This window comes from Anoplopoma fimbria, chromosome 20 (assembly GCF_027596085.1).
Source record: "Anoplopoma fimbria isolate UVic2021 breed Golden Eagle Sablefish chromosome 20, Afim_UVic_2022, whole genome shotgun sequence".
NCBI classification, from domain to species: Eukaryota; Metazoa; Chordata; class Actinopteri; order Perciformes; family Anoplopomatidae; genus Anoplopoma; species Anoplopoma fimbria.
The window spans coordinates 16,720,833-16,744,802 of NC_072468.1; the positions used below are offsets into that span (position 1 = coordinate 16,720,833).

The 23,970-nt window shown below is 42.5% G+C and overlaps 1 protein-coding gene across 1 annotated transcript; it reads left to right on the top strand.

Annotated features, from left to right (window-relative positions):
* The first annotated feature begins 1,493 nt into the window (after window positions 1-1,493).
* Window positions 1,494-23,551, top strand: myh14 (myosin, heavy chain 14, non-muscle). Its single transcript, XM_054621268.1, has 44 exons — window positions 1,494-1,661; window positions 3,209-3,415; window positions 4,689-4,845; window positions 5,640-5,667; window positions 6,610-6,724; window positions 6,986-7,033; window positions 7,356-7,367; window positions 8,680-8,772; window positions 8,905-8,968; window positions 9,194-9,292; window positions 9,459-9,602; window positions 9,692-9,906; window positions 9,994-10,146; window positions 10,464-10,637; window positions 10,999-11,172; window positions 11,268-11,382; window positions 12,907-13,112; window positions 13,244-13,365; window positions 13,549-13,618; window positions 13,705-13,865; window positions 14,715-14,823; window positions 15,220-15,351; window positions 15,464-15,670; window positions 15,866-16,003; window positions 16,131-16,254; window positions 16,646-16,817; window positions 16,932-17,144; window positions 17,294-17,438; window positions 17,534-17,740; window positions 17,935-18,039; window positions 18,189-18,341; window positions 18,484-18,732; window positions 18,822-18,935; window positions 19,024-19,122; window positions 19,209-19,421; window positions 19,515-19,676; window positions 19,762-19,890; window positions 20,003-20,091; window positions 20,171-20,294; window positions 20,413-20,621; window positions 21,204-21,312; window positions 21,828-22,000; window positions 22,207-22,230; window positions 23,197-23,551. Exons 1-44 carry the CDS (start codon window positions 1,494-1,496, stop codon window positions 23,384-23,386), a joined length of 6,114 nt encoding a protein of 2,037 aa, XP_054477243.1. The 3' UTR covers window positions 23,387-23,551.
* The last annotated feature ends 419 nt before the right edge of the window (window positions 23,552-23,970 follow it).

A 23,970-nucleotide genomic window follows, 5' to 3' on the forward strand; every position in this document is an offset into this window, starting at 1 on the left:
TTTTTTTTCAGGGTTAGAAAATCTGATATGTTGAGCCATTGCTAATGCTGTGTGTACTGTGCATGGATGGCAGTTACCATTAAATGGTCACTATGTGCCATCATGGGTTAAGCAGCAATTAGCCCATCAGAAACAATGTTACATTACATTACATTACATTACAGTCATTTAGCAGACGCTTTTATCCAAAGCGTCTTACAATAAGTGTATTCAACATAAGTATTCAAGAGAACTACTAGTCACCAGAAGTCATAAGTGCATCTCCTTTCTTAAACAAGCATCTAAAAGCATAAACCAGAGCAAAAGTATAGTGCAGAAGCAAATTACTACGAAAACAATAAGTGCAACAAACTAATACAAATACAATAAGTGCAACGAACTGATACGAATACAATAAGTGCTACGAGGAAGGCTCAGGGTAGTACTTCTTGAAGAGGTGAGTTTTCAGCCTGCGCCGAAAGATGGGCAGCGACTCTGCTGTCCTGACGTCAGTGGGGAGTTCATTCCACCACTGAGGGGCCAGGACAGAAAAAAGCTGTGACCGGGTCGATCGGCCGCAGGGACCTCTGAGCGACGGGGCAACCAATCGCCCCGAGGCAGCAGAGCGAAGTGGTCGGGCGGGGGTGTAGTGCTTGACCATGGCCTGGAGATAGGAAGGAGCTGTTACTCCTACTAGCCTCAAAGGAAAGTTTTAGAGTCAAAAGTTCTCCTCCACTCTCACGAAATCCCTGCTGAACAATATTTCTTAGTTGTCAGAGCAAATCTAGAAACACCCTGTCTAGCACTACAGTCACTCTGACTAAAGGTTGCCTTTATGTGTCAGAGTAGCAGCCACTGCTAGCTACTGTCACCTCCTCTTTCACAGGATGCTGGATCCACTGTGTCCACTAGTTCTCAGTGGGGCCTTCTCTAGAGTTTTATCTCTACTGAGTGTCCTGCAGTAGAAGCATGCTTCATTTTCACTCATTTAACAATAGATTCAGTCCATCTCGTCCTCTCTCCTCACTGCTCTCCCACCCTTTTTCCCTCTTCCTTGCCATCCCTCCCCCTCTCACTGTCATGTCAGTTTACTCAGTCAATTGATGAATCTCGCTCTTCCTCCACCCTCCACCTCTCCACCCACTGATCTCTCTGTCTTCCTTCCTCCCGTCTTCTCCTTTGATTTGCTGTCTTTCAATGAGGCCATTCCTGACCCACTCTGAGATGGATATGGCCTGCATTCTACTTGCGTGTTTCCACTGCTCTTTCGTTATGTTTGGGTGCACATGTAGTGTGTGTGTGTGTGTGTGTGTGTGTGTGTGTGTCTTCTTGACACAGATCACATCAGTGTCACTGTCCGACAGTCCTTCATTTCATCTTATGTGCTCCAGTTTTTAGCCCCCCCACCAAACCAATAGTCATGTGACGGAATTTTTTTGTCTCAACACAGGCTCACTTTTTATTGTTAATCTTTTTTTGGTCTCCCATTCTTTCCAGTGCCAGTAGAACGAGCCATGTCCAAGCCAACGGGGGGCGGTGTCAATGATGTCACCCACTTCCTGGCGTCGGGGTCGATGCCGCCAGGGTCGCCCACCTCCAACCCTACGTTCACCGCAGCCAGCCAGGCAGACTGGGCCGCTAAAAGGCTGGTGTGGGTGCCGTCAGAGAAGCATGGCTTTGAGGTAAGGCCGATACTGAGGGAAATGGATGACTTTATGTTTTTTGTTTTTCCAACAAGCACGAACATCAAATTAACATCATATTGGATGTAAAAAGATTAAACTTAAATTAATGTTGAATTTTAGGGCTAAATATAATTTATCTTTACAACTTGTTTTCCCGTTTCCTACTATCTTAGTATAAGCCTGTGGTAAATAATTAGCTCAAAGTACGTGTCTACTATTGAAGGTGTGTCAAATATGTGAGGCAGAGAAGTACAGGGCGTGTGAGCGTTTTGTATGCGTCTGTTACCATAAATGATGAGGTTTCTATTCCCATAACAATACTCTATGTTAACCGCTTTAGAGTCCTTAATATGCCTTGTGATGCTCTCTAACACATTTAGGCCTAATGACTATCACAAGGCCCATGTGGTATTATTTGTTTGTTCCACATTGCGTTGGTACTTGTGTAATGCACATTAGGAGTTTTCATTGGTGCATATTGTAGGATGTGACATATGAATTTGATGTCCTATCTGAAGCTTCCTCTCTTCTGCACTGGTTTCACAGTAAGCTCTATGAATAGAACAATACTCTCCTTCAGCCTCCAAATGTGAAGGAGGCCCAGGCCACTGACTTCATTTTACACTCATGATCTGAGAATGGCTCTCTAGGACAAATGCACACACTCATAACCGAATATACAAATTCATACAGTATAACACACACAGACAGAGAGAGAGAGAGAGACGCACACTTTTAATATTCTGAGCATGCAGTTCAATCTGTGACTAATATACACCCACACACGCGCAAACACAAACAAGCATATATTTTGTGTGCTGTGCATGTCAAGTAGAGAGAATAAAGTGTGGCAGATCAGAGTCCTGTGACCTGGTAAAAATCCGAGTTTACTACTTCCTGTCCAACAAGCATGAGACCAACAGCAGGACAAGAGAGGTCCTCTTCTCTGTCACCACCTATTCTTGTCTGCTGTCAGATACAATGACTGCTCTTACTCCAAAGCTCTCTGGCAGAGATTCTGTCAAACATTTTCACAAATATGTTGAAGTTTGCTTCATTTTATATGCAGGTCAGCTGGGTCGTATTTTGAGTTTTAGTACCTACATATAAAAAGTGTAGTAGTAGTAGTAGTAGTTTTTTAGTAGAAGTTTGGTCCGTTTAATTACAATCTAATAAATGACTGAATGACGAAACTCTCCCTTGTTGGTGCATCAAAGGAAGATGCTAAATCCAAGATTTAAGGAGTCTGAGAGGATCTCAGGCAATGCAAAAAAATATAAAATTCTCGATAACCCCTTCAAAAGATTGATTTTTATTTATTTATTATTCTGGAATGTATTTCCTGACAGCATGTTGTTTAGCCCCTGATTGTAAAATTGTCACTTTGACAACGATGCATGCAGACATTATGTTCACTGTGGTGTTTTACCTCACTAAAGCAAGTTTGAATTCCCTGCTATTTGAGTTTCACATTGAACAGAAACGCTGTCTTCCTTCATCTCCCATACTGCCTTTGTTTAATATCTCTCTTCTTCTAACCCCAGTCGGCCAGTATTCGGGAGGAGCGTGGCGATGAGGTGGAGGTTGAGCTCACAGATAGCCAAAGGAAGGTGACTCTGTCCAGGGAGGAGGTGCAGCGGATGAACCCCCCACGCTTCAGCAAAGTGGAGGACATGGCCGACCTAACCTGCCTCAACGAAGCCTCGGTGCTGCACAACCTGAGAGAGAGATACTACTCTGGCTTGATCTATGTGAGTCCATAAAACAATTTATTCACGAGGTTGAACGCATTCACAGCATACAACTAATAAAGAACCTGTGGACACGGTTCTCACGCAAGAGCACATGTTCACATACATGCATGTTTGTGTGCACATTTAATCATTCTTGTACAGTACATGCATGCTTCGGCTCCTCTGGCATCTCCTGTGTAACCGATATGGGATGTGAGAGAGGTGAGGAGTCAGTTTACAAAGATGTTTGTGTGTGGTGGCAGTTGGAGGCATCTCCAGTTTCTCTTGCAGTAAAGGGGGAGGAGAGTGCAAAAAAGAGATACGATTAGGATATGGTTGATAGGAATGGAAGTTATAGTAATGTAATCCAATGATAATTGACATACCCAGGAAGCATAGTAAAGTGGAATATTACATAGACAATTAAATATAGTTGATCTGCCTTTTAATGTGGATGACTGACGGTAGATCATGCTGACAGTAAAGATTAAGGGAGGAGCAGGGATAGATTGTTGGAATAGCTTTGAGAGGTGTGTTACAATATGATGAGATGAGTGGTTTATGTCTCATCATGACTTTCACCACAGTTGGAATCCATTATGAGAACATCGATGTCACTAACAGCTGAGTAATGCTGTGTAGGAAATATAATCACTGGTTGCATTTACATGAGTGAAATGTTAATTTCTGAATGAACTCACATTTATAAACCCACAAAAATCTGCACATTTATGGATGTGGGCTCTGTGGTGCAGGAGTCTGTTTTTTTGCAATTTGAGACTGTTTGATTAGATTATAAATCATTTACATTATGATATGTAAGTATGTTTTAATGTGATTGGTGGTATGTATGAAGCAGCAGTCTGCTTGTCTGAAATCAGTTTAATTTACAATTCCCTGGATGTTCAGATAATGTTTCCCTGTTGCGCAATAAGTAAGTAAAGGTAATCAGGAAAATTGATGCTGTCTTGCGTAATATATTGAATCAAGTAGAGTTGTATTGAGCGCTTCATGCTTGGTTTACTGCTGTACTTTCCTACTGAAACAGTAGTTTAATAAGAAAATGCTCCTCCTGTAAGACACCCACAGTTATTGACAGTCGCCTTGAATCGAGCACAAACCACTTCACTCAAGTGATTGAGCAAGTGAAAAGAGAGAGTTCTGTCAAAAACAGAATGTTATCAAACATTAAAGCAAATTTATTCTGACTGGACCGATAAAAGGCTCCATGGACTGCACTGTGAGGATAAGGTCAATGTAAACCTCTCTGTTCTCTGTGTTTTTTCCCCAGACATATTCAGGGCTGTTCTGCGTGGTGGTGAATCCTTACAAGAACCTTCCCATCTACACAGAAGCCATCGTGGAGATGTACCGGGGCAAAAAACGCCACGAGATGCCCCCCCACATCTACGCCATATCAGAGGCCGCCTATCGCAGCATGCTACAAGGTACCCAACACTATCTGCGACCTCTGACTCCTGACTAACTCTGACACTACAGCTAACCTAGAAATCTGCTATCAGCTCAGCTAGCCTGAAACGTGATACCTCTGTGATCTTTGATCGCTAAGCTACACGATGAGCGTTATTTGAAGGTGTGGTATATTCTTGACTCGTGGCTGTTCTCAAAAGCCTTAAGAGTAAAAACAAATAGGCAAGATGTTATTTTTCACAGCAGAGATTTCTAGGTGTGGCACTCCCACAGATACGTTGATGTAATATATTTGTCCTTGGGATGATAGTAAGCACATATTTTAACAATGCATAACTGACATTTTTTAGTCCCTACATGTCACGGTGAGCTCATGAGAAAGCTAAAAAGCAGTTAAGATTCCGAGCACCGTCTCTGCCTCAGGGTTTCTCCCTGAGATAATAGAACATGCCAGATGAGGCTCTGTGTCTGTGTATTTGCCACCTCCCCCCCCTCAGGGTAGTTTGTAGGTGTGTTACCACAGTTGCTGAACCTGTAGGACCAGTACCAATTATACACTGAATGTGTGGGAATCTTAAATGATACAAGTAATGTTGCAAACAATGTTTACCCATTGACTACCAGTGGCGTGTGGTTTAGCGGCCTGTGTATTATTTCAAGGTATCAAATGTCAACATGCGCAGACTTTCAAATAGTTGGGATGACTGAGTTGACTTTGCTGTCTTGTCAGCCGTGTATTAGACCACATGTTTAACACTCATCTCTTCTATATGTCACTCAGTTGTCCTCACATAGTTTTTTTCTCTTACAGACAGAGAAGACCAGGCGATCCTCTGCACGTGAGTAGCTTTCTGTAGGCCGCCAGTGTGTCTGACTGTGAATGCTGTTAGGACAATCTCTGAATGGGTCACATTCAGACGTTCTGACTCTGTTGGATTGTTTGTGTTTATGTGTCTGGTCAGCTTTCTTGTGTATATGTGTCATTTGTGTGTATTGGTGCCTTCATGCACACATGCATGTTATTGTAACGTATTCATATTTAAAGCAGATATAAGTGGATCAAATAATAAATAATATTTGTATTCAAATGTAACATAGATCAGACTTTTTCCCACTCCACAGTCTGCTTCTCTCATTCGTCTCTATGCAGCTAATAGCACATTAGTTGTTTTTTAATGAAAATTGGCAAATGCAGGACGTATCAATGTTCAAACTGATGTCCGTTATGGGCCACTGTCGAACATAGATTTAAAGAATCAGGCCATAAAAATAACATCTTAGCAAAACGTCATGCCTGTAATGTGAATGCATCCCCCTGTCTGTTTGTACCCACGGTTTGTCTACCTACCTGCTTGCCCCAGGGCTAGCCATCCGTCTCCCTGTCATCATGTCTTCCTGTCAGACTCTTCCTGTCATTGTCAAGGATCCCACTTTAGGCTCTTCTTGAATCAGTGTATTTGGGACGAGGCGTCTGCTTCTTTTAGATCTTTTACAGCTGCTATTTTTACTCCGTTCTCCTTCGTTCTTCTCCAAAAGCAACATTACTGACACAGTCTGTATCCTCCACACCTGCTTTCTGTTTGGACCTGTGGCTTTGAATGCACTGCATGGGCTCTATATTTATTGGTGTAATGAATGAGTGTTTGGTCCTTGTTCCTGTGTGTTCTTTCTTTCTAAAAAGCTTATATATATATATCTCTATCTATCTCATGGATATATATATATATATGTGTGTATATACAGAGTTCATAATTGAGACCATTTGTGTTTGTGTGTTCCAGAGGCGAGTCTGGAGCTGGGAAAACGGAGAACACTAAGAAAGTCATCCAGTATTTGGCTCATGTTGCCTCTTCCCATAAGGGTGGCACTCTTGGTAGGAACAAGGAAGCTGCACAGGTATGTCATATTAGAAACACCACCAAAGTAAAAAAATAAATAGAGCAGATGGAAAAACAACTTAAGAAGATGATCCCTCTAGGAACATTAAGAATGAAGGGGTGAGGAATAACAGGAAAGATGGTGAAGAAGTGGTGAAGGAGCGTTTAGGAGAAATGGATAAAAGATAAGGAAAAGATGTATGATGAAGGATGAGGCTGCAGGAAGCTACATTTAATCCCCTCTTTCTCTTCTTTCTGCATTGCCCCTTTCTCTGCTAAGATGGACGGCTCTAAGTCCTTAACAAGAGGCAGTTCTTTGGGGAACAGGGTGAGTAAACTCTGTCCTGTTGTCCTGTCCTTTGCTTTTGTCCCCTTCCTATTTCCTGCTTAATGAACTCCACAAAGATACAGACTAACCAACAGAGTAGCCTTAAACTTTAACTTCAGTGCTGATGTGGTTCCTCTTAATAGTCAGGCCTTGTACAGTAAATTTGATTTTGCTTGTTTGTATTCCTTTATTTGTTGTTGTTGTTGTTGTTGTTATTGTTGTCTTATTTGTCTTTTTTTGTTTGTTTGTTTATCCCATCCATATGTTCACCCATCCACCCTTTCTCCTCCCTCCTAAAACTTCATCCCCCCCAATTCGTCAGAGTATGCAATATGTGAGTATGAAAGTATTATATAAGACAACTTGGGGTTTATTTTGTTGGATGTTTGTAGAAACTTTCCATGTAGAATATTTACCAGAGCTGAAATGATTCTCTTGCTACTTAATGAGAATCATTTCGTCCATGCATAGTGCTGGCCTTTTTTTCTGCTGATGGTTGGCTTCCCCTTCCCAGTGACTTGTATATGCCACAGGTTTTTACATGCATTTCTGCTGTAGAGGGGGTTTTAATCTCATGAGCTGTACAGTATGTGTGTATGTAGAATGAATGCAGATTTGGGTGTGGGAGTGGGTGTGGCTGCATTGCCGCAGCCATCTATTTGAGTATGTTGCAAGTGAACAAGTGTTCACATATATACACATGGGTTTGTTCACATGTGCAGTGTGCACTAAAAAAAGTGCTTCCCATGTGTGTGTATGTATCTGCATATGGGGATGGCTTGTCTGCATTCCTGGACAGTGTTTACAGTACAAGCACCTCCTGTAGCTACAGTAACTCTCCACTCTGGCTGCTGCTGTGCTGATGCTGCATCAACAGAAGCTGCACTGGCAATGCAACAGCTGCAGTCATGCATTGCAGCTAGCAGTATGTGGTTAGCATTTAAATCTGTAGCTTCCCTCTGCTGTTTTTTTTCTACAACAGTGGTTCTCAACTGACTATTGTTAGTTGATTTACTAGAGATTGCATTTTATTAATGTAGCAGATTCAATTTGAATGAGTTAAACGTAAAACAAGATTGAAGCGTATTGCTGCCATGCCAGAAAAAAGAAAAAGTACAACATTATAATGTGAAATGTTTATTGTTATAACAAGATATTTTTCACGTCATAACAATGACCTTTTTCTCTCATCAATATAAAATACTACTACTGAACTTGTTATAACATAAAAATGCTTTATGTTGTAATGTAATACGTTTATATTGTAATAATGTAAAAATCATCTTGTTATAACACGATACTGATCCGTTTTTCTTTTTCTTTCTTAGAAGCAATACGCTCCCTTATCAATGCCCTTATTATTGATTGTTAAACTAATGAGGGCCCATTACATTTGTTGATGTTGAGAATCATTTGTTTCTGTGTCTGGGGATGGTGCGGGTTTGCTTATGCTATTTTGGGCCCTAAAATGCACCATTTTGTGTCACTGCTCTTCAAGGATGAGTCACACCTTTTCTGTTTTACATAACATATCAGTAGGAACTCCAAAGACAGCAGAACTAGATGGTGCATTTTAGCAGATAGGCCCTATGGAAGTTTTTTTGTTGAGCTGTTAAATCTGATCTGACGTCTCCTGTGTGTCTCAGGGCGAGCTGGAGAGACAGCTGCTGCAGGCCAACCCCATACTGGAGGCCTTCGGCAACGCAAAGACTGTCAAGAATGACAACTCCTCTAGATTTGTAAGAGCAGGCGAGATACATTATACAAATGGATAATGTTTTTACCTTCTGAATCTATCAACAGGATCCTCAATTTGATAATTTCATATAGAAAACAACTGAAACATAAAACCACTTTTTCTTCTTATTCAGGGTAAATTCATACGCATTAATTTTGATGTGGCGGGGTACATTGTTGGTGCCAACATCGAAACCTGTATCCTTTTGACATATGAATACACTCTTGCTCACGAAGAAAGAAGCTTTTATCAATTTATTGTTACACTCTGCTTATTTTTGATAGCCGAAGGGGATTTATGAAACTGGTTTATTGAGTACTCGCTTTAAGGGGTGTTCATTTAAAAAATGTGCAAAATGAATTGCATGTTTTAAAGGTTTACACATATACTACATGTGAATGTCCATGACCATATAAATCCAGACCTCCTTGAAAAGTCCCGGGCCACCCGTCAGGCCAAAGATGAAAGGACGTTCCACATCTTTTACCAGTTGTTGTGTGGTACTTCAGACGAGACAAAAGGTAAGTTAAAGTACAATAGTCGACCAAAGTGTGATAATTAAATATTGTTCTACTACAGAACAAACTGTATTCTATTCAGGTGAAAAATGTTCTTAGTTGTAATAATTCCTAATTAAATTGATCTCTCTGTTTCACCTTTTTGTTTTTCTTTTATTCCCATCCCTAGCGGACCTGCTCTTAGGAACTGCTGATGAGTACCGCTTTCTCAGTGGAGGCGCCATCCATGTTCCTGGTCAGAGCGATTCAGAGAACTTCACCCAGACCATGGACTCCATGGCTATAATGGGCTTCAACCCGGAGGAGTCGCTCTGTAAGAGAAAAAAGAGAAAGTAGTTTGCGTTCTATCATTTGATCTTTGCTATAAATCACCTTCCTCTCCCTGTCTCATCTCTTCCTCAGCCATGCTTAAAGTGATCTCTGCTGTGCTCCAGTTTGGAAACATTTCCTTCATGAAGGAGAAGAATCATGACCAGGCCTCGATGCCTGACAACACAGCTGCTCAGAAAGTGTGCCATCTGCTGGGCATCAACGTGCTGGAGTTCACTCGGGCCATCCTCACACCTAGAATCAAAGTGGGTCGAGAGTATGTGCAGAAGGCCCAGACGAAAGAACAGGTATGTTCATAGACGTTTGTGCTCATCATGATGAACAGACATGTTTCCCTGTGGAGTGCATCTAACTGTGTATCCTTCTTCCTCTAGGCTGACTTTGCTGTGGAGGCCCTGGCTAAGGCCACATATGAGCGTCTGTTCAGGTGGCTGGTCCACAGGATCAACAGAGCTCTGGACCGACGTCAGAGACAGGGAGCCTCCTTTATAGGCATCCTTGATATCGCTGGATTTGAGATCTTCCAGGTTTGTTCGCGTAATGATTGTGTGTGTGTGTGTGTGTGTGCGTGTGCGTGTGTGTTTTTTAAATAGGTTATTTACACCATTTTAACAGGAGGAATGATAGTGCAACCTATGAGTGATATTTCTTTTTTTAACGCGTGCCTGAGCATTTTCCTTTGTTCTTACTTTTTTGAAGATAGCATACAGTTAGTATTAGGTTTGGTAAGCATGTAAAGTTGTGGGTTGTCACCAGTGTGATGTCTTAACAAATGTTAGCCATACAAGCGTGTTCATGTTGTTCTGTAGTTTGAGTCTTTGTTTGCTTTCCTAAATCCCTGCAGCTGAACTCCTTTGAGCAGCTGTGTATCAACTACACAAACGAAAAGCTGCAGCAGCTCTTCAACCACACCATGTTCATCTTGGAGCAGGAGGAGTACCAGCGGGAGGGCATTGAGTGGAACTTCATCGACTTTGGCCTTGACTTGCAGCCCTGCATTGACCTCATCGAGAGACCAGTACGTACACACAAAAACACGAATGCTGTTTCTTTAAAGGATCACACATTAGTACTTGTTAAATGATTAGAATATAATAATACGCTTTTAGTCCGTATTTACTTACCATATATGTAGTGTGCTTTGTTTTGTGATTATGTGACGTTAGCATGATAAAGTTCAGGTTGCAGATCAAACCTGTGGCCCATAGAACCTCACCATTTCACCACACCCACACATGAAGAAGTGAAAGTGAATAAAATAATATAAATAAATGAAAACAGTCAGGCACACACTCTGCTTTGATTCCTTGTCGTCTTGAATTATAAAGAATGCCATTTAACTCACAACAAATGTTGTTGTTTTCCCTTGTCTCTGTTAGAACCAGCCACCTGGTGTTCTGGCCCTGTTGGATGAAGAGTGTTGGTTCCCACGGGCAACAGACCGCTCATTTGTGGAGAAAGTGTCTGCTGAACAAGGCAGCCATCCAAAATTCTTCAAACCAAAGCAGCCACGCGGGGAAGCAGACTTCGCCATCATTCACTATGCTGGCAAGGTATCCCATCATTTCCTAACATCTTTTGGTGTCTTCCATCTTTACCATTCAAAGTCAATGACTAAAAATGTCCCCCCTCCTGTAATGTATCTCAGGTGGACTACAAGGCACATGATTGGTTAGTGAAGAACATGGATCCTCTGAACGACAACGTGGCTTCTCTTCTTCACCAGTCGTCTGATAATTTTGTCACAGAGCTTTGGAAGGAGGGTGAGACTGATTCAATATCACGTTCTTTCACCCACATGTACATTAAACCTTTAATGTGTAGACTTGATACGTGTACAGCATTTTTTTTAAATTGTACTTTTAACTGAAAGACGGAATATTTGTATGCCCTGTATTTTTTTTCAAGCTTGTCAAGTATAAATAATTAAGCTTTCTGGTGCATAAAGTACTAATTTAAATTTATTTATCTTTCTTTCATCATGCAACTATTCTATCTCTCTGCTGTCTCTCATTTTCTGTTCATCTCTCCTTCTCTCCTGTGTCCACTTGCTCTTATCTTTTTTTTTTTCCTTCTGTTCTTTTCTCTTCATTCTCCACTAAATCGGTGCTCGCCTTGGCTCCATCTTTCCTACCCTTTTTTCTTTTCTCCCTGTTCCTTCCTTCCTTCCTTCCTTCCTTCTTCCTGCATCAGATATTCAAACTCTTCCTCGTGTGTACTTCTTTGACTCGTATGCCACACTACAGGCTAATGGCACGGAAAGTAGGTTTTTCTCCTCCTCTGTGTGTCACACTCGCATTCCTCACTCCCACCTCTGCTTACATTACTCCTTTGTATTCTGTCTGCCCGTCGTTTGATTGTAGTGTGCCATTTTAGTTTACATTTGTGCTGTAGTGTCATGAGCTGTCATATGTTGTCTGATTATCATATTGTCACTGTGCTGTTTGCTCAGTTGTTCTCTCTTTTCTCTTTCACCAAGTTTTTGCTTTTAGAGACAGTGCTGTGCTTGTGTGGTGTAGATTTCTCATTTATAAAGCAGTAATCCACCATAGTTGTGTAGAATTTCGAAAGTGTCCAGGTAGCAGCATGCTCATTATTAGTCATAAAAAAAAAACCCATTCAGGATCACATGAGAGTTGTGTTGCACAATGCCACAATCAACTGCCACTGGAGTGGTTTCATGAAAACCAGCCAGACAGAAATGTGATCCTGAAGGAGCTCTGGAGATGCAACATGTTGGCATTCAATACTTACATTTAAATAGCAACCACAGTATTGGTCTTATTGTATTAATAATATAAAAAATGTATTAAAAAAAAAGTTACGCAACTGTCAAACCAGGAACATAATTAATCATCTTACTCTAGTTTTGTTTTAAATGATAGACTGACAAACCGGCATGCCTGTCGTGACATGTTTAAAACTTGAATATTTTAAAACTTTAATAACAGGTTCAGCTAGACATCTTGTTAGTCACCTGCACTGTACTAAGACTGTGTATGTGTAACTTACTGGTTGATATTGATGGGAAAATATATTCTGTTGGTATTGGCTTTGAAACCATATTATTGCATCTCTAATGAACTCCTCCATTGTCTACCATCTGATATCATCTTTCAAGATATTTGATAGCAGATGTGTAAGCAGTTGTGAAATCATAATACCCCATGGCATTAGTGTGGCCTTCACACAGACATCATAATGCCAAATCTGGCAAACACTCTTTTCATTCCACTTAACTGATAATTGCTGCTGAAACTGAGGCCTTGCTCCATGTTTTGGTCCAGTGGACAGGATTGTGGGTCTGGACCAGGTGTCCACAGGAGAGAACAGCGGGCCGGTCACGTTCGGAGCGTCAGGGCTGAAGACAAAGAAGGGAATGTTCAGGACCGTTGGTCAGCTTTACAAGGAGTCGCTCACGAAGCTAATGGCCACGCTGCGGAACACTAACCCCAACTTCCTCCGCTGCATCATCCCCAACCATGAGAAGAGGGTAAGACGGGGGGACTGGATAGTCATGTGGACACCGTGTTAAATCAAAGAAGACTAGAAAGCTGGAGAAATATCTGAATCCAACTTTAAATTCTTTTCACTCTTTACTTTCACTTGTCTGCATGTCTTCAGGCCGGTAAGCTGTCCCCCAATCTGGTTTTGGACCAACTGAGGTGTAATGGAGTTCTGGAGGGGATCCGTATCTGCAGACAAGGCTTCCCTAACCGCATCCCATTCCAGGAGTTCAGACAGAGGTGTGTGTTTGTGTGTTTGTGTTGGACTGTATTTTTGTATCTCAGAATAGACTGACCAGACACCCACACACACAAAATGCTTCATCAAGCACTTTCCTCCTGCTAATGATCCTTTTAACACATTCTCAGTCTTGTGCCTCTTGCTCAAATACTCACACTTTCAAAATCTCATTTGTGCTCCAGATACGAGATCCTGACTCCGAACGCTATTCCTCGCACCTTCATGGATGGCAAACAGGCATCAGAACTCATGGTGAGAAAACTTTCAGTTGAAGAATTCAACAGACTGTTTAAATGATTCAAATGGTGTTAATCTCCAACCACTGTTTCCTCGTTCAGATCAGAGCTTTGGAACTAGATCTTAACCTGTTCAGGGTGGGTCAGAGTAAAGTCTTCTTCAGAGCTGGAGTCCTGGCTCATCTGGAAGAAGAAAGAGACCTAAAGATCACCGACACCATCATACGCTTCCAGAGCGCCTCCAGAGGCTATCTCGCTCGCAAGTAAGAGCATTACTAAGATAAAACATTAACTGAGAGAGAGAGAGGTATAATAGATACGGTATTAATGTTCCTGTAGTCACTTTTAAACGTTTGTTACACATACATTTACTTGATTGAACTTCAGTCATCAGTCAGTCAACGTTCCATTATTTCTATTGAAAGTAAAGGGATAGGAGAAGACAAACCTCTCACATGGACCGTGTTTCTCTATAAGGAGCACTCACTTGCTGCTGTTTAGGACACAGTTTTGTATTTCACTCTTTAAGGAGAGTTAATATTTAATCTTTTGTCAGCCCCTATCAGTTACTCAGGAATAGCAACAGCAATGACAGCTATTTGGCCTGTAAAAGACATAAATAATAAAGTTATATTTTCACAATGGTGGCTAACTAATTAAAGGAAGGTTTATTTGAATAGCACATGTAATGCACAAAGGCAATTCAGAGTGCTTTACATAATGCATTAAAAACATTAAAATGCAAAGTAAAACTAAGTGTCCTAAATGTCCCAACTAAGTGTCCTTAGCGATATCCTTGACCAATAAAACTTCTTTGTCATTTTCTTTTTTGCTTGACAACTAAATATCTTGTGATACCATTAAATAAAAAATAATGTAATCATTAACTTGTTGATGTTGATTAATGACACTGTCAAATGCCTACAGATATAATTGTAGTCATTTAAAAATTTTGTTTGGTTTTGGAAAAAGAGCTCATACCTGACATCTTTTTTAGTTCTGTAGTTTCTGTGTCCGAAAGGACATTCCTCCGCCTTGAATCATTTCAGAGATTACCTGCGCTCACATATGTGTTTTTGTTTATTTATTGTGGTATTTCTTTTACTTCTCAGATCCTTCCTGAAGAAGCAGCAGCAGCTGAGCGCTCTGAGGGTGATGCAGAGGAACTGTGCTGCTTACCTCAAACTCAGGAACTGGCAGTGGTGGCGGCTGTTCACCAAGGTACTGAGCATAAAACTATATAACAAAAAAGATGTAAAATATACAACAAACACATTCAAACTTTTATTTTGTTTCTTTGTACTAGTAAATCAAACTAGCAATGTTTTAAAAGTTGTGCTGTAGTGTGACATAAAAAATGTAGAAAGATGGATATAATTAATAGCTGTTGCAGGAAGGAAAATATCTCACATCCCAGCTCACAAAAAAATTAATGATGAACTATAGAGAGCTGAAGTGTATTCTGTAGTGGAAACCTGCAATTGAAACAATGACTTTTGGGCCTTGATAGGGGAAAGAAAAATAAATAAAGCTGGATCCAGGCCATAAAATCAAAACCTTTGCAGGAACGGGGACGTCCCTCATATTGACCTCTTATCCTCGTTCTGTACCAACCAGGTGAAGCCACTGCTGCAAGTGACCCGCCAAGACGAGGAGATCCAGGTTAGGGAGACCGAGCTCCAGAAGGCCAAGGACAATCTCACCCGAGTGGAGCAAGATTACACAGACCTGGATAAGAAGCATGCTCAGGTAATAAACCTCCATCTTGTTCTGCATCCTGTCCACCCCCAGTGAAATCCACCTGCTATGAATCAGTGCGTTGCTCACCACTCCTCCTCATCCTCTCTTTGTCAACTTCTAGCTGATAGAGGAGAAGTCGGTGCTGGCTGACCAGCTGCAGGCGGAGGCAGAGCTGTTTGCGGAGGCAGAGGAGATGAGGGCAAGGTTGGCCAGTCGGAAACAGGAGCTGGAGGAGGTGCTGGGTGAGCTGGAGAGTCGATTGGAGGAAGAGGAGGAGAGAGGTGTGCAGTTGACCAATGAGAAGAAGAGGATGCAGCAGAATATCCAGGTGAGGAGATTAAGAAAAAAGAAGTGAACTCTAATATGTAAACAAAAACTAATAATGACTGACTCATCTTAATGATCTGACAGATTTGCTTTATTCATAAAAAAAAAAGAAAATCTGTAACGTTACATGAAAATTGAAGTTAATTTGTGGCTTTTTCCATTCCCTGGTACTTAAATCGTTTCCTCTCCTTGTCAGGACCTGGAGGAGCAGTTAGAGGAGGAGGAAGGTTCCCGACAGCGCCTCCTGCTGGAGAAGGTTACCTTGGAGACCAAAGTGAAAAGTCTGGAAACCGACTTGCTGACTGCAGTGGAGCAGAGAGACCGACTCAGCAAGGTGGGCATCACATTATTACTTTTTCATCTTGTGTCATCTGGGAGTTTGTTTTGTGCATCATTGTATAGTGTACATATTTTCACATGTTCCGTGATCCAATACAATGTCGATATTTTTGTCTGAGCAGGAGAAGAAACAGCTGGATGAGCGTCTGAGCGATGTGACGGATCATCTTACGGAGGAAGAGGAGAAAACCAAAAGTCTGAACAAACTCAAAAACAAACAGGAGGCCGTCATTGCTGACCTAGAGGGTAACTGTCATAATGTCATTTCACAGGCAACCAGCAGGTGTACTGTTCCCTGCTGCATGCTATGATTGGATTAAAATTAATGAGTCAAATTAATGTAGAAGAAAGGCTGATGTTATGTGGAAACTTTTAGTATTTTGTGTCTTTTTTTTTTTTTTTTCTTTACAATTGAAATACTTTTTATTTAAAATGATTACTGCCATAATTTTAGCCAAAACAAGAGATATATTACATTTTAGCACCTAACAAATCAACCTCCCACCATGGTTATTCAGTGTCATAATTCATTACTATTTGACTCGAGACTGGTATCCTTGTTATCCAACTTTGTTTCAATGTTAGTACAGTTTAAATATTGCAATCTATAATACCTTGCTTCCATAACTGTGTGCAGAGCGCCTTAAGCGTGAGGAGCAGGGACGCTTGGAGCAGGAGAAGTGGAGAAGGAGGATGGAGAACGACTCGGTGGAGGCCCAGGAGCAGCTGTCAGACCTGGGCATGCTGTCTGCTGAGCTGAGGGGCAGTCTGGCTCAGAAAGAGAAGGAAATCACCACCCTGCAGGGACGGTGAGACACAAGACGACATATACTAGACGCAATAACACAAATAAAGGCTTGTCGTTGGTCTTTCACACTACACCCCTCCCTTAACTCACCTTTGTCTTTCGCTGTTTCTGTCAGGTTGGAGGAAGAAGGAGCACGTCGTGCCGAAGCTCAGAGGGCGCTGAGGGAGGCCATGTCACAGGTGTCTGAGCTGAAAGAGGAAGTGGAGAATGAACGAGGGATGAGGGAAAGGGCGGAGAAACAGAGACGAGACCTTGGGGAGGAGCTGGAGGCTCTGAGAACTGAGCTGGAGGACACGCTGGACACCACAGCTGCCCAGCAGGAGCTAAGGTTAAGGATGCATACATGAATTATCATAAATTTGGCTTTGATAGTTCAGTTTTTGTTTTTCTGTTGTCAGGACTGCATTGAAATTGAGAGTATTATCAAAAAGGCAAGAATTAGACCTCTTTGACCTCCTGCCTCTTCCGTCTACGCAGGTCTCGTCGGGAATCCGAGTTAAACGATCTCCAGCGGTGTGTTGAAGAAGAGACTCGCCACCACGAGTCCCAGCTATCAGAACTCAGAGTCAAACACAGCGCTGCTATAGACGGCCTCCAGGAACAGCTGGACAATAGCAAGAGAGTAAGAGGAACACACACACACACACACATATATTCAAAACACACATGCATACGTATACATGTAGCTCATCAGGTACCGTCCATGTTCTCTTACAGGCACGTCAGTCCCTGGAGAAGGCCAAAGCAATGCTGGAGGAAGAGAGGCAGAATTTGGGCTCCGAGCTCAAGAGCCTACAAGCGAGCCGCACGGAGAGCGAGAGAGGCCGCAAGAGGGCCGAGGGTCAGCTGCAGGAGCTCAGCGCCCGACTGGCTCAGGCTGACAGAGAGCGGGAGGATAAAGAAGAGCGAGTGCACAAACTGCAGGTGCAAATGGATACAAACACACTGATATTAAACCTTAAATATATATTTTAGTTGTGAAATTTGTGTTTGTTTAAATAGGTGTTGCTTTGTATGTTTTGAAAGTCACAAAATCATTCTCTAGTTCTGCAGTGAAGAGATGCTCTTGTATTTGTTCTGGTAAATTTACCTTTATCACAACTTTTTGGATTTTTCAGTGTGAAATTGAGACTCTGTCCACCAATGTGTCCTCCTCTGACACCAAAACCCTTCGGCTCACTAAAGAGGTCAGCAGCCTGGAGAGCCAGTTGATCGATACAAAGGTAACAAAATGAAACACACACAGACACCAGGGTTGATGCAGGTGTGACGTTTTAACACTTGAGAGACTTTTTTAACTTCTTCTCAAAAGCCTATGCACAGGCTTGTCACCGGGCTTTGGTTGACACTCTTGTCTTTTCTTCTCACTCAGGAACTGCTGCAGGATGAAACTCGTCAAAAGATGGCTCTGGGCTCGAGGGTGCGATCGCTGGAGGAGGAGAAGAACGGACTAATGGAAAGACTGGAGGAGGAGGAGGAGAGGGCAAAAGAGTTGACCCGGCAGATCCAGACTCTTACCCAGCAGGTAAGAGACCGACGGAGTTTTTGTTTAACTCTTGAATTGCTTCATTTCTTTGACATTCACCACTTAGTCCTTCACAATATTCAAAGATGTAAAACTGATGGTTATTTGTTTATCATGAATTATCAACCCCTCTCTGCTTCAGCTGGCAGAGCTTCGTAAGCAGTCAGAAGAGGTGAACACTGCCGTTGAAGTCGGAGAGGAGACCCGCAGGAAACTCCAGAGAGAGCTTGACAGCGCTGTCCAGAGGGAGCGACAGAAGGAGGAGGAGAAGGATCGGGTTGAGAGGCAGAGGGAGCGGCTGAGGGAAGAGATAGAGGACATGACACTTGCCCTGCAGAGAGAGAGACAGAACTGCACTGCCCTGGAGAAGAGGCAGAAGAAGTTTGACCAGGTCAGAGCATCATCGGATTGCTGCCATGCACACTCTGCAAAAATATTTCCTTCCCTAGACCTCTAACTTTGTCTCCGTCACCCCTTCAGTGTCTGGCAGAGGAGAAGGCTGTGAGCGCTCGGCTGGCAGAGGAAAGGGACAGAGCAGAAGCAGACAGCCGAGAGAAGGAGACAAGACATCTGGCTCTTTCTCGAGCCCTGCAGGTAAACTGATTTGAGAGCAGACAGTAGAATCATTTTAGTTATGTATCTGCGATTGCGGTGATTAATGTTCTTGTGTTTGTGTGTGCAGGAGGCCCAGGATCAGAGGGAAGAGCTTGAGAGGGCCAACAAGCAGCTCCGTCTGGAAATGGAACAGCTTGTAAACCAGCAGGACGACGTCGGCAAGAGCGTAAGAATCTTCCTCTTGGGACTCCTTTGTCCGTTCTCTGTCTCGGTCCTCAGTGAGTCACCGCCTATTATCTGCCCCCGAATCAGGTCCATGAGCTGGAACGCAGCCGCAGGAGCTTAGAAGCAGAAGCCCAGAACCTGCGGGTTCAGACGCAGGAGCTGGAGGAGGAGCTGACGGAGGCGGAGAACTCTAGGCTGAGGCTGGAGGTCACCCTGCAGGCGCTCAAGGCTCAATTTGAGAGGGAGATAAGCACCAGCGAGGAGAAGGGAGAGGAGAAGAGGAGGGCGCTCAGCAAACAGGTAGAGAGAGGAGGAGAGAGGGGAAAATGTGTTGTTGCTGTTCTTCTCTCTCCAAAATCAGGCAAAACATTCTTATCCTCCTTCCTATACCAGGTGAAGGAGCTGGAGATCCAGCTCGAGGAGGAGAGGAGTCAGCGGTCTGCGGCTGTGTCGACCAAGAAGCAGCTGGAAGCTGAACTGCAGGAAGCCGAGGCCCAGGTGGAGTCAACCGGCCGCGGAAAAGAGGAGGCTGTGAAGCAGCTACGCAGGCTGCAGGTAAAGACATTTTCCCCCCACATAAACATTGATTTTCTGTTTTTGTCAATGGCCTGCATTCTAAAGAAGTCTTTATTTGTCACAGGCTCAAATGAAGGAAGTTCTGCGCGAGCTAGATGAAAGCAGGTTGTCTCGGGATGAGGTGATCGTACAGTCGAAAGAAAACGAAAAGAAGATCCAAACTCTGGAAGCGGACGTCCTGCAGTTCACGGAGGTGCGTGTGTTTAAGTCAAACCCAAAATAAATATTAAGACATAAAGCTTTTAGTATGGTGTTTGATTTCTGAGTGACTTTAAAACCCTGTGGGCCTTCATTTGTCTGTGTAGGAGCTTGCTGTATCAGACAGGCAGAAGAGACAGGCTCAGCAGGAGAGAGACGAGATGGCTGATGAGATGATGAACAGCAGCTCTGGGAAGTTAGTATTCCTTTACTTTACTATTGTTGGTTGGTAAATGGACTTGTGTTGGTTTTACTAAAGTGTAATGTCTGTCCAGGAACGTACTGTTCGACGAGAAGAGGAGGTTGGACGCACGAGTCAGTCAGCTGGAGGAGGAGCTGGAGGAGGAGCAGAGTAACTCTGAACTGCTTGCGGAAAGACAAAGGAAGACTGCTCTACAGGTACAGTAGATTTACCTACACACACACACACACACACACACACACACTGTATAGGACAACTCATGACATGGCATGTGTGGCATGTAAGCATCCTCATGCTGCTCTGTTCACATTCCAGATGGAGACTCTGACCGTGCAGCTGCAGGGAGAGAGGACTTTGGCCCAGAAGGCAGAGGCAGCTCGGGAGCAGCTGGAGAGACAGAACAAGGATCTGAAGACCCGACTGGGGGAGATGGAGGGAGCAGTGAGGGGCAAACACAGGCTCAGCGTCGCTGCCCTGGAGGCCAAGATCGATTCGATGGAGGAGCTACTGGAACAGGAGAGACAGTGAGAGAAATTTTTTTTTTTACTTTATATTTCTTTTCTTTTTTTAGAAGTGACTTGAAAAGAGAATAATATTTGAAAAATAACAATGAGGGATTTTACACCAGAGTGCACATTTTATACATTAAAGTTCACTCTATATTAATTCTTAATTTTCAAAATAAATAGTATTTATATTACTCATGCAGTACCTATAATTCGACAAATAAAAATCTATAAAATATAAATAAAAATCTGTCATGTTTTACATGTACCTAAAATTGAAATAACATCATAATGGGGGAGAGTGATTTAAGGCCACTCTTTGTCTATTACAGCTTTTTTGGGCCCCACACAAACCAAAACGTGAACATAATTTTAAAACAAATATTATATATGAACACTTTAAATTAAATGTGCCACACTTAAAGGTACATTGTGTGGGATTTGGTGCCAACTAACAAAGGGTTTTCTTGATTGCAACGTACAGAAATTTGTGTGCCAGGCGTGTAGGAGAGCTACGGTGGCCGAAACAAAAATGTTTTATATATGTCTTGAATTGCTTGGTGCAACAGGTATCTTAAATTGAACATTTCCATCTCTCAGGGAAAGAGCCATTGCCAACAAACTGATGCGAAAGACTGAGAAGAAACTGAAGGAGGTGATGATGCAGGCAGAAGACGAGAGACGACACGCAGACCAGTACAGAGAACAGGTAAGAAAATTAACATTATCCTCAAGAGGATACACAGAGTAGTATAGCCAGAGATGCACCATTTAAATAATAATTTAATGGTGGTCAGGTCAGCTAAGAACGCTGCTCTAATTGTGACCGAGGGCACAAAGAGAGTGTTGAAAAATCATCCTAAAATGAGTGATTTATCCGGCTCAGTCCAGCCTAATCCTAATCCCAGCCCGGCATCTGTGTGTTCATTGGGAAGCTAGAGCGTATTCCACTCCGATGAATTAATCCATCATCCACAGCGGAGACACACACTCCCCTACCAAAACATCATCGGTGATAATCTGCCAGGTTTAATCTGACTCCTGATCCTTATCAGTCCTCCTGTTCCCAGACTAATCTCTCTTTTTATATATCCATCCCCTTCTCTTCTTGTTCCCCTCTTTCCTCCGATCTCCTGTCTCACCCTGACCTCGGCAATACGCTCTGTCCTTTTCCTTCTCTTCCCCTCTAACTTTCCTCTTATTCTCCCCCGGTCCTCCTTCTAGCTGGATAAATCCATGGTCCGCCTGAAGCAGCTGAAGAGGCAGCTGGAGGAGGTGGAGGAGGACAACTCTCGCTCCAACGCCCAAAAGAGGAAGCTGCAGAGAGAGCTGGAGGAGCTCACCGACAGCAGTCAGATCATGGCAAGAGAGATCGCCACTCTCCGCAGCCAGCTCAGGTAACCGCGTGTGACTGAATGTGGGCGGTGTGGGTGTGTGCACATATTTTCTGTGCCTTAATTATCATTATTTGTTGTTTTGTTTGTTTTTAACCCCCCCCCATTAACTCAATATGATTTGTTTTGTTGTGCTCTTTTGTTGCATCCGTTTGTGTCCATCTAACACTGACAAACTGTCCATCTGTGTCCGTCACACCAACACTCAGCATCCCTGAATGGAAGGCAGAGCAGTAGGTCAATGTGTGTGTCATATTTTTATTGTTGGTGTGTGTGTGTGTGTGGAAGGGTGGAGGCTTTTTTATTGTTTACTTTTTTTGAGCATTTCATCTGTGTTCTGTATTATTCCATTTTTATTCTTCTATTCGCTTAAGAACTAATAGCACCTGAACAATCAGCTGTTTAATTGATTTGGAACGACAACAATCAATTAGTAATTAAAACCATTTAAATAATTTAGCAATGAAAAATGCAAGCAGACATTTTCTGTTTCCAGCTTTTTAAATACCAAAGTTGCTGCATTCTTTGTTTTATATGTTTTTGAATTGATCATCTTTTAGTTGGACAAAACAAGCCGTTTGAAAAAACGTTACTTTGAACTTATTATCAGCAATTAACTATTACATTTTTTACTTTTTAGACTGAACAATTTATCAGTTAATTGAGAAAAAGAATCGTAGGGGGATATAATTGTGAGAAGCAGCCTTACTTTTAACTAAGTAAATGGCAGATCTAGAGATTTGGACTCAATACAAGACAATATTATATCATAATATATTTCCCCCTCATATAGTTAATCAGCCCTAAAAGTGTTGAGCCAGCTGCGTTTAACCTTCAGGTGTTTCTGATGTCTCTGGAAAATGGTTGAGCTGACTTCCTGATGAGTAAAAAATAAAGTCAAAACAGCTCCCATCATTATTACTGTGTGCAAGTATGTGCCCATTTGATGAACTGCACACATGTTGAATTCACATCCTGCTTTAATCCTGCTCCCCCTTGGACTAACAGGATGCCAGGAAAAAACAGGAGTAGCTTAAAAAGTGCTTTGTATCTTCCAAAGGTCATTTTCCAAAATCGTGTGTGTGTGGACTCATAATCAAGTCGTAGATATTTGAACCAATACGGAAGTTTTTCAGAGAAATGCACTCAGCTGGTTCCTCTTCAGGACATACTGTAACGCCGTCTCTCTTCTTGTGCAGGCGTGCTCCGTTGCCCCTGGCGATGCGTGGACGCCGAGCGCTGGTCGACGACCTCTCGTTGGAGAACTCTGACTCGGAGGAGCCCCCAGCCTCGCCGACCCCCTCCTCTGGACTCCCAGGGACCCCGACTCCCACCTCTGAACACAGCCTGGACCCTCCGCCGCCCTACAGCGTCAACAACACAGAGTGACGCACACAAAGACTCAGTTACAAGCTTAACGCGCACACACAAAAAAATACACACAGACACACATCGGCCTCTCACAGCCTCAACTACTCAGGGGTGAAGGAGTAACATGCACACAACACATAACAACACTGTAGTTAATAAAAGCAAATTTAAGATGAATACATCAGGCGCTATAACTGTAAAACAACCTCGCTGAAAAACAGAATAAGTGTAAAAATGAGATTTTACAAAACTGGAAATAATTTCTATTTTGTAACAAACTGTGACATAAAACAATGACATACAAAGACTGGAAATTTCTACAATACATCTCTGCGATGCATTTCTGATAAACTAAACTACATTTCCCAGAGTTCTGAGGGGAAAGTGAATTATTATCAACTAATTTCATGATGCTATACTGTAATTAGAGGGCAGAAATGTTATGGTGGTCACGTATTTTACATTAGGAAGTATTTAAAAGCTAAAGCTAAGCCATGTTTATCTTTGACGAGGAATGAATATATATATATATATATATATTATTCATAAAGGGCTGCTGGATTGAGAAAATAAATATTTCTGAGAGGTGTTCAGACAATCTG

Excerpts from the sequence above, each read along its gene's own strand:
- myh14 (XM_054621268.1), top strand. The coding sequence starts at position 1,494 with ATGTCCAAGCCAACGGGGGGCGGTGTCAATGATGTCACCCACTTCCTG. Across the intron at positions 15,352-15,463 it reads TGGATAAGAAGCATGCTCAG|CTGATAGAGGAGAAGTCGGT; the intron begins GTAATAAACCTC and ends GTCAACTTCTAG. Across the intron at positions 16,004-16,130 it reads AGAGAGACCGACTCAGCAAG|GAGAAGAAACAGCTGGATGA; the intron begins GTGGGCATCACA and ends TTGTCTGAGCAG.